The sequence below is a fragment of the Carassius carassius genome, chromosome 7 (genome assembly GCF_963082965.1).
Source record: "Carassius carassius chromosome 7, fCarCar2.1, whole genome shotgun sequence".
Lineage (NCBI taxonomy): Eukaryota > Metazoa > Chordata > Actinopteri > Cypriniformes > Cyprinidae > Carassius > Carassius carassius.
Genome location: NC_081761.1, coordinates 459,335 through 470,061, shown reverse-complemented (window position 1 = coordinate 470,061; position 10,727 = coordinate 459,335). Strand labels below are relative to the sequence as shown.

General features: G+C 37.4%; 1 protein-coding gene across 1 annotated transcript in view; it reads right to left on the bottom strand.

Moving 5' to 3' along the window:
- The window catches only part of LOC132143319 (rhodopsin kinase GRK1-like), a 50,295-nt gene extending 40,565 nt beyond the window's left edge, over positions 1-9,730 (bottom strand). Inside the window, exons 1-7 of the mRNA XM_059553442.1 lie at positions 8,814-9,730; positions 7,266-7,393; positions 6,630-6,787; positions 6,173-6,256; positions 5,913-6,037; positions 3,858-4,059; positions 3,041-3,425 (exon numbers count right to left, since the gene is read on the bottom strand). Coding sequence (XP_059409425.1) covers positions 3,133-3,425; positions 3,858-4,059; positions 5,913-6,037; positions 6,173-6,256; positions 6,630-6,787; positions 7,266-7,393; positions 8,814-9,515 — 1,692 coding nt within the window. The 5' untranslated portion in view covers positions 9,516-9,730 and the 3' untranslated portion in view covers positions 3,041-3,132. The remainder of the gene's footprint in view (positions 1-3,040; positions 3,426-3,857; positions 4,060-5,912; positions 6,038-6,172; positions 6,257-6,629; positions 6,788-7,265; positions 7,394-8,813) is intronic.
- Positions 9,731-10,727: the final 997 nt, after the last annotated feature.

Below are 10,727 nucleotides of genomic sequence, written 5' to 3'. Positions count from 1 at the left end.
TAGAACAGAATATTTGTGACCCTGGAGCACAAAACCAGTCAAAATTTAGATTTACACATCATCCGGAAGTTTTCCATTGCTGTCTGGTTTGTTCTAGAATCTGAGCGTGCTTAAAATCAAAAGACAGGGTTCTTACAGAAACTGCTAAATTAAATTACAGGACTTTTCAAACACTACTTTTTATATTTTCAAGGACTAAACTCAGATCACAATATCATTATCTTTCAAATTAACTAATAAACTTAAACAAAATGTTACAAATAAAGTGCTGCATGCAATGGCTGTGGACACCTGAAAAGGTACTACAGCAAAGTTATCGCTTTCCTTACTAAAAGGGATTTTTTTAAATGAATATATGATTGACCCGAGTAAAAGCTTCATCATACACTTTAAAATTATTAATGATATATATACTCAGACACTAGGGGTGTGACAATACACTTAGATCACGATATGAGACAAAATACAGATACTTGGTTTACTAGAAATTTTAATACCATTTTAAATACATTTTCAAATGACAAAGCAACACAACGTAGCTGTATTTTGAAACGTTTAAATAATCTAGAGCCATAACTAATGATTATAATTGTATTCAAGTAAATCTACTGATTATTTTTGACAACAGAGTAATCTGATATTTTTAGTAATAAAATAGACCTAAATGAAAAACAGGCTTTATAAATACGACATTCATATATATTAAACTATTAAAATAATTGGTTCGAATAAAGTATCAAAATCAATCACATGGATTTATTGAACATCACTGTTAAAATATGTAATATGCCTATAAATAATATGAAACAACCTACTTAAGTACATTATGTATTATAACAGACACCTGCAGAGGGCGCCCACGGCCTGGCCATGCTTTACACCTGGATTCAAGGATGTTCAAATCCATGTAATTTTAATATTTGGCCACATGCAAACCCCAGGCAAGGGTTTGAAACTATTTTGAAAATTTTGAAATTCTGCTGCTAGCCCCTGGTTGCCTTACAATGGACTAATCTCCAAAATGACAAGAATCCTGGCTTTAAATCAGCAGGGTAACTTTTTTCTTTATTTTTCTCAAAACACACACCTAGACTTGAGGTGTACTTATGGCAAAACATTCATTTGAAATCATAATTATGACAGCTATCGCATTATTCAAAAGGATGATTTGTACCATAATAACCAATGCAACCTAAAGACATTTACAGCTTTTTACATGAATGAGAATTGGGATTTCAAAAAGCAGAGCTACTGGTGTCTCGGCTAGGGCACTTAGAAAGCAGTTCATTCACAGAACTTCAATAAGTTCAATAAAAACGAATAATTCTGTGTTTGACGTGCTGTAGAAATCAATGAACTTGAGTTACAAACACAAAAATACAAAGACATCTGTCTGATTTGACATTCAGATCAGAGACGGTGTCTTTATTACACACAGATAATAGTAGCTCATTTATTTAACCCTTGTGCTGCTGACAATCCCGCACCTGATTCACAGCAGTGTTCCTCTCAGAAATTAAAAAGCCTTTTTATTATTATTATTATTATTATTATTATTATTATTATTATAAATCTCTGGTTGTGCTATATTATCAGCACATCCTGGATTCAATCTTTTTGCAAACTTGTTTTCTGTCAGTTAGCATAAAAGGCAATATTTGCTTTTGGAGCTGATTGATCTGAACATATGCACCTCATTGTTGGAGTGAAAAAACAATATTTGTGAATAATTCTGTCAAAATATACTCCAAAACTGATGTTCATAAGCTCTAATAATATAGCTTTACACAAGATTTATAAGCAGTTTTTTTGTAGGCTGGTAATTTTCGACCAGAAACAACACAAGTGTAACAAATTATAAAAATTATCATATTTTTTGGGAAAACAATCAGAACATAAAACCCAAACACAACATGAGAACACTGAGAAAAAAAAAGAAAAAAATGCCTTAGCTTACTTGGTATTTTTTCTTGTTTGTCGTCAACATATCTACACATTCTTAAATTAAGATGCATTTAGTAAATAAACAAAATGACGTAAGATATTTAGTCATGTTTCCGGGGGGTGGGGGGAATTAAGTGCATTTGACTTAAAACATGTAAAATGATCTGCAAGTTGAGTAAGTAAAATACTCTTGTTTTAAAATTATTTGACTTACCCATCTGGCAGATACATTAAATTAAATTAAATTAAATTAAATTAAATTAAATTAAATTAAATTAAATTAAATTAAATTAAATTAAATTAAATTAAATTAAATTAAATTAAATTAAATTAAATTAAATTAAATTAAATTAAATTAAATTAAATTAAATTAAATTTATGCATTTAGCAGACGCTTTTATCCAAAGCGACTTACAGTGCATTCAGGCTTTTCTCCTATCATGTGTTCCCAGGATTCATCATAAAGATATATTTATCATAAGCAAAATGCACTTGTTTTAGGTTTTTTTCCCCCATACAAACAAGACTAACTATCTTACATCATTTTGCTTATTTACTTAAAGCATCTTAATTTAAGAATTTATAGATATTTTGACTAGAAACAAGAGACAAATACTAAAAATACTAGAAAAAGATAAGCCTTTTTCTCACTGTTCTCTTACAGTTATTACTGACTGAGCTTTATGGATGTCAAATGAAAGACTGCAAAGCATTTCGCTCTTTATTCTTTCCTTATACTTAGATATTCACTTATTTCTGTTTAAAAGCCTAAATACTAAACGTGCTTGAACTGAATGGTACACAATAAACTCAATATTAAAAAGGATCAATAATCACTAATATAAATACTCAGAGCAGTGCACCCTTCCTAAGATATTTTGTAAATCTCCTACCATAAATATATCAAAACTTGATTTGTGATTAGTAATATGCATTGCTAAGAACTTCATTTGAACAACTTTAAAGATATTTAGATTTTTTTGCTCCCTCAGATTCCAGATTTTCTAATATTGTCCTCCTCACAAACCAGACATCACTGGAGAGATGATTTATTCAGCTTCAGATGATGCATGAATCTCACTTTAAACAAACTGACCCTTAAGACTGGTTTTGTGCTGCAGGGTCAGAAGTGTCAAGCTGCTGAAAGCATCTGAAGCTGAAGTGCATGTGTGTTGTGGTCTGCTGTGGTTATGAGATGCTGCAGGTGGAGGATTTGGGCGGCTGCTCCAGGATGGACTCTCGGCGCAGGTCGTTGGGCACCGTGCCGTTCGGACCCCACACGTTCAGCTCTCCGTAGATGCCCGTCTCGATCATCTCCTCCTGCCAGGGGATGGCGATGTTTCCCGACGCAAACTCATCGCAGAACGTCTTGTCATCGTCCTCCAGACAGACCCCCTTCACTGTGGAGAACGCCCCCACATCGTCCAGGTTCTTGGCGTAGACCGTCTTGGAGTCCGGTACGAAAGGAGGCGGCAGAATCCCTGCAGGACATCAGTGAGGCGTCAGTGCACTCAGAAGACAAGATCTGATGGGTCTGCACTAAGGATTTTTCCTCTGCATTTATATTATCAAAAATACAGTAAAAATTTTGTAAATGTGCATCTCTGTTAAAGTGTAATTTATTTCAGAATTTAATTCAGAATTTACACAAATGTTTAAAGACTGATGATGTAATGATGCTGAAAATACAGCTGTACATCACAGAAATAAATTACACTTTAACAGAGATTCACTCAGAAAACAGATGTTTTACATTAGAATAAGATTTCACAATTTTCACACCATTTTTAAGCAAATAAATAATAGCCTCAGTGAGCAGAATAGATTCAAAACCATTTTTTTTAAATCACACTGATTAGGGTAAAGATAAGTTAATGCATTAAGTTTGCACTAAACTCTCTTCATCTTCACACCTGCGTCGAGTTTCCTCCAGTTGATTTCACTGAAGAAGGGATGTGAGCGCAGCTCATCACACGAGCCGTTCTTGAAGCCCAGTCTCTTGTCCACCTCTTTAGCCAGCAGACCCTCGCAGATGGACTTGGCTTTCTCACTGAAGGTTTCTGGGTAGGTCACCGGGTCGTTCAGGATCCTCTTCTTCACCTCTTTATTCTCCACCTGAGGTGCAAACAATCACAATGACAGAGCCAAGAACAACAACTGCAGATATAAGAGTGTTTGTAAGCACAACAGAGTAAAAAACAAACAAATAAAACTGAAGAATTGTCATTAGAATAGCCATTGACTTCCATAGTATTTAATTTTTTTTGCATTCTATGGAGGTCAACGGTATGGAAGCCAGTTTCTGCCACTGAATAAAAATAAAAAAGTAATTGCGTCTTTTTCTTCTAACAATCGCGTGATATAAACTCACAATTCTGAAAAATTTTTTGGGGGGGAATTGCATGATATGAACTTGCGACTCCCGATTCTGACTTTTTTTGGGAATTGAGTGATATAAACTCGCGATTCTGACTTTTTTTGGGACTTGCGTGATATAAACTCATGATTTTGAATTTTTTTGGGAATTGCGTGATATAAACTCATGATTCTGAATTTTTTTGGGAATTGAGTGATATAAACTCGCGATTCTGACTTTTTTTGGGAATTGCGTGATATAAACTCATGATTTTGAATTTTTTTGGGAATTGCGTGATATAAACTCATGATTCTGAATTTTTTTGGGAATTGAGTGATATAAACTCGCGATTCTGACTTTTTTTGGGAATTGCGTGATATAAACTCATGATTCTGATTTTTTTTGGGAATTGCGTGATATAAACTCATGATTCCGATTTTTTTTGGGAATTGCGTGATATAAACTCATGATTCTGAATTTTTTTGGGAATTGAGTGATATAAACTCGCGATTCTGACTTTTTTTGGGAATTGCTTGATATAAACTCATGATTCTGATTTTTTTTGGGAATTGCGTGATATAAACTCATGATTCTGAATTTTTTTGGGAATTGCGTGATATAAACTCATGATTCTGAATTTTTTGGGAATTGCGTGATATAAACTCGCGATTCTGAATTTTTTGGGGAATTGCGTGATATAAACTCATGATTTTGAATTTTTTTGGGAATTGCGTGATATAAACTCATGATTCTGAATTTTTTTGGGAATTGAGTGATATAAACTCCCGATTCTGACTTTTTTTTTGGAATTGCGTGATATAAACTCATGATTCTGAATTTTTTTTTTTAATTGCGTGATATAATCTTGCGACTTTCGATTCTGACTTTTTTTTGGAATTGCGTGATATAAACTCATGATTCTGATCAAAAAAATTGAATTGCGTGATATAAACTCGCGATTCTGACTTTTCTTTTGGAATTGCGTGATATAAACTCGCGATTCTGAGTTTTTTTTGGAATTGCGTGATATAAACTCATGATTCTGAATTTGTTTTTGGAATTGCGTGATATAATCTTGCGACTTTTGATTCTGACTTTTTTTTGGAATTGCGTGATATAAACTAAAGATTCTGATAAAAAAAATTGAATTGCGTGATATAAACTCGCGATTCTGACTTTTCTTTTGGAATTGCGTGATATAAACTCGCAATTCTGAGGTTTTTTTGGAATTGCGTGATATATCTTGCAATTGTGACTTTTTTTCTCACAATTGCTAATAAAAAACTCAAAATTCTGACTTTTTTTCAAATGGTGCTCACAACACCAAGATCATGGGTTTGATTCCCAATGAATGCATGAACTGATAAAATGCATAACATGAATGCATTGCAAACAGAAGATGTTTTCCATTGCATCATGCCTCTGTTCCATTGTTTTGCGCTCGACGGATGACTTTGACCTTCTCTGCATCTTGTGCATGACACGCTGTTCTAAAAATGCTACACTTGAATTCAAATGAGTTATTTATTCACATTCTGCGCAAGTCTCTTCTGCTGAATGCTTGAATTTGATTCAACTACAAATCCACTGGAGAATGAATGTTTAAGATCACCTTCTCTCCTCGAGTCCTGAAGGGTCCTTTGGCAGCGATGAACTCGTACAGCGTGACCCCAAGAGTGAAGTAATCTACTGAGTAATCATATTCTTCTCCCTTGAGCAGCTCCGGGGCCATGAACCCTGAAAACACACACCAATGTTTATGAATTAACCATGCTTTAAAGTTTATATGAATGTATATGAGCATTAAGACATTATTGATTCTACTCCAATAGATTATTGGAAAGTGATTTTTGATCATGATCTTTTTTTCACCTGGAGTTCCAGCGTAGCCTTTGGTTTTGAGCTGGTCATCTGCGAGCTCCACAGCCAAGCCGAGGTCAGAGATACGGACATGACCTGAAAACACCAGCATGACGTGTGTGTGACCGAAACGACTCTCAACACATCAGATGTGTGTGTTCACTACCGGACAAACGTTCTTGAACAGTACGATTCTTAATGTTTTTATAAAGAAGTCTAGTTCTGAAGGATCTTGTGACATAAGTAATGATACAAAAAACATTAAGCTTTGAAATCACAGAAATAAATTACTGTTTCAAATATATTCATGTAGGAAATTGTTATTTTAAATAGCACAAATATTTCACAATATTACTGCTTTGCTGTACTTTGGATCAAATAAATGCAGGATCGGTGAGCAGAAGAGACTAAAAATCTTGCAGTCCAAATACGTTTGACTGGTAGTGTGTGTTGACTTCAACATATTCACCTTCATTATCTAGCAGAACGTTTTCTGGCTTCAGGTCTCTGTAGATGATTCTCTTCTGGTGAAGATGCTCCAGTCCTTGAATGATCTGAGCAGCATAATAACACGCTCTGGCTTCAGAAAACCCTGGGTTATTCTCATCCACATTATAGATGTGGTACCTGCAAAAGAATGACACAGACGCTTTAAAGTATTTACAGAAATTCACAAAACAATTAAATTAAACTATAAAATAAAATCTGAAATCAGTAATCACAGGATGAAGCAGGGCAATGACATCATCAAAAGTGCAGTACATCACAAAGTTCAGACCTACTGGGTCAAAGGTTACGAGGAAACTTTAAAGTTTAACATTAGACCAGTAGGTGGCGCTGTTACAAAGTTACACAATGTAAAGAACACAGCTGCAAGAACAGGCGTGATACAAGCAATCAGCCAGGAGTTTTCATTGAGTTCAAAACACATGCTTTTCAATTTCCAACATCTATGTGATTTATAGTGTCAGAAAGGTTCTGAAGAATTTTTGTGCCAAATTTGGTGAGGATCAGATTAACTCTGTGGGAAGAGCAGCTGAAATGGTTTGGCTCTAAATCAGTTACTACAGGCCAAAGATGCGCAGAAAAACATCACGTGACTGACCTCAGGTCTCCTCCGTTCATGATGGTCATCACCAGACACAGCTCTGTCTTGGTCTGGAAGGCGTAAGCCAGCGACACGATGAATCTACTGTGAACTCGAGCCAGGATCCGTTTCTCTACCATAGCGCCCTGAGAACAAACAACACGAGTGTGACGGATGATCTTCAGCTCGACACCATCATCAGATTTGAAAAATTATGCATTTTCACTTGTGCTCTGACATTTGGACTCCACTGTATAATCAGAATATATTTTAAGAACCTCAGGATACTAACACAGAAGTTCTCTTTATACATGTGAACCAATGCACTTGTCTTACTGCAGTTTGTTTCATGCATTGTGACACATGCAGGATGCATTTCCCAGTTTGGAATGCCTCGCAACTGATGCATAACAGAAGAATCACGTCATTTATGATGCTTGAGGGACTGTTAATGATCTGTCAATGAAGGATGTTTTCATGCTTGTAACTATGAATGAGGTCATTATTAACATCTAATAAATCATCTGTGGACCCGGGATCAGTACGATCAGTATCATCTCCAGTGCTCTTCCTGTCCAGGATTTCCACGACAAATCTGTTCCATAATTAAATGTGTTGAAGTTGCATTTCATAATGAGCTGAAGGCCAAAGCGATAAAGCTTCATCGGCTCTAATGCTGCCACTGGTCCACAGCGCTGTTCACTCATCTGTCTGATGCTTACAGACGCTCAAACGCGTGCACATCTTATCAATACTGATGAAGAGGAACATGATGCTCTGCTGCACTCAATGCTCTTCATCATCACTGGAGGTTTCCGTCATTTATTCCAACGGAAATCAGTCAACAGTCTGAAACTGAACTGAATTGAATTTCATAAGTTGTGATTTAAAACAGGATTTTGTTGGAGTGAAGCACTAGTAAAGCATATTACCCCCAGTAAAGCCTTCACCTTCATCATCAATGTCACGTCTGAGCTGATTAATCGCACAAAACCAACATGTCAATCAGGATCCACATCCTGTTATCTAAGCGTGACCATAACTAGTCTTGCAATACATAGCTATTACCCTGGACATTTCCAGAATAAATTTGAAAAAGGTGCCATTGGTGCCTTAAACAAAAAACTTTTCGGTTTTGCTTTTAACTTTCAATCATCCAGTTGATTTTATTGGGTTCAAAACACGTGCTTTTAAATTTCCAATATCTCTGTGATTTATTTTATCAGTAAGGTTCTAAAGATGATCTGCACCAAATTTGGTGAGGATTGGATACATTTTGTGGGAAGAGCAGCTCAAATGGTTTTGCTCTAACCGGCCAAAGACAAAAAAAATCCAGAAAAAAAATAAACCACCCCATCGTATTTACCCATTTCAGGCCCGGAGCACCAGAGTGCCAATAGTAAAATATCCCTAAACCTATTTCGACCCCATTAACTTTACATTCCAATTATTTGAACAGAAAACTAACTCTTCATTCAATCAGTAGTAAGTCCTTTGGACGCCAGTGGCACCTTTTCTCAAGAAAACCAAACCTCCTCAACTAAAGGCATCAAGACGCTTTCATACCTCATAGCCTTTCCTCTTCTTCAGCCTCTTCTTGTTGAGCTTCTTGCACGCGTACAGCTTCCCTGTGGCCCTCATCTGACAGGCGGACACCTCTCCGAATCCACCCTTACCCAGAACACGGAAGTCCAGGAACCAGTCCTCGGCCACAGGCTGCATCTCCAGCCACTTCCACTGGAGGAACCGCTTAAAGTACATGGTCTCTAGATAGAAAGTGAAGGGGACCTCTTTGAGGAAGTCGAAAACGCTGGCCAGGATCTGCACAAACAGGTCATCCGCCGCCTCCTCATGCCGCTCCTTCACCTTGGTGATGTCATTCTCGGGTAAAAACGGGCAGAAGTGCTTGGCTGAAGGCTCCATGTACCGCTGGAGGATTTTGGCAGCTTTCTGAACTCTGTCTTTATCCTCAGCGGTGTCATACGTCTCAATGTCCTTCCAGAGGCGACAAGGGCCTTTATACTCATTGGTGGTTTCCAGAAACTCTTGAAACAGTCGCTTACCAATGGGTTGCTCCACGCAGATGCTCTTAAACTGCAGATCCAGAGTTTCTCTCAGACCTTCGCACACCGTGATGTGGGGCAGCTTGAGTTTGGCATGGTACTTCTTGTCTCGGTTGGCCGCCGGGTTAGCCGTGCCGTCGAAACTGCCTCGGGCCGAGATGTACGCCGAGTTGGCCACCACCGTCGTCAGGCCGCCGATGTCCATGGTGAGGCGAGGGAACTGAACTGGGACTTTCGGAGTGAGAACAAGAAGAAGCTGGCAGCTGAAGGGTCACAGCGAGAGCATTGGAGCTCAGCACCGTGAGACTGGTCCTCACCGGAGAAGAAGTGAGGGATTAGATCATGAGATGCAGAGGAACAGATCCAGCACGATGTCTAGAGTCTGATGGCAAAGTGAAGAATAAGCCCAGCAACACACACACACACTCAGGCGGATCCACCTGACTCAACATCTTTCATAAGGCTTTATCCTCTAACTCCATAATACCTTCCTCAGGTTAACACCTCTCACTGATGGAGAAACGAGAACATCTCTCATTACAATGACACTCCAAAGATCCTAGAATTCAGAGTTCAGAATGACTTCATCAAATGACTCAAGCACATCAGTGTCTCTGAAGCACAGAAGCAGTCATCAGGAGCACAGACGTATATTTGGAGAAATAGACAACAATACACTGTATGGGTCACAATTATACATTTCTCTTTGATGCCAAAAATCATTAGGATATTAAGTAAAGATCATGTTCCATGAAGAATTTACTGCCGTAGATATAAAAACTTCATTTGTGATTAGTAATATGCATTGCTAAGAACTTCATTTGAACAACTTTAAAGATGATTTTCTCAATATTTAGATTTTTTTTTGCTCCCTCAGATTCCAGATTTTCAAATAGTGTCCTCCTCACAAACCAGACATCACTGGAGAGATGATTTATTCAGCTTCCGGATAATGTATAAATCTCCATTTAAACAAACCGCTGGTTTTGTGCTCCTGAGTCACGTCAAGCAAGAAAAGCTGATCAACAGTATTCTGTTCGACAAAAGAGGCTCATATCCTGCAGGTTAACCCCAGCAGGTCATCAGTCTTTATCTGGTCAAGACGGTTGGTATGAAGTCCTACAAGCTGCTTACAGCTATAGACCAGCTTGACCACTCCAGGAACGCTGGTCCCATCACAGAAGATCAGGAAAAGTAAAGGCACGGTCACATTGTTTGACAAATTTCCATGAGAGAAATCCAGGCACTTCCAAAAACCACACTATAGGAATTTTAAGGGGCAAAAGATTTTCACATGCATTTGCCATATTAACCAACAGAAAGCTTTCACTAATGGTGATTAATAATCAAGAACAATACAATGTGTGCAGGATTGGGTTTCATCCCCAATGAACTGATTGGAAGCTAAAATCTCTCT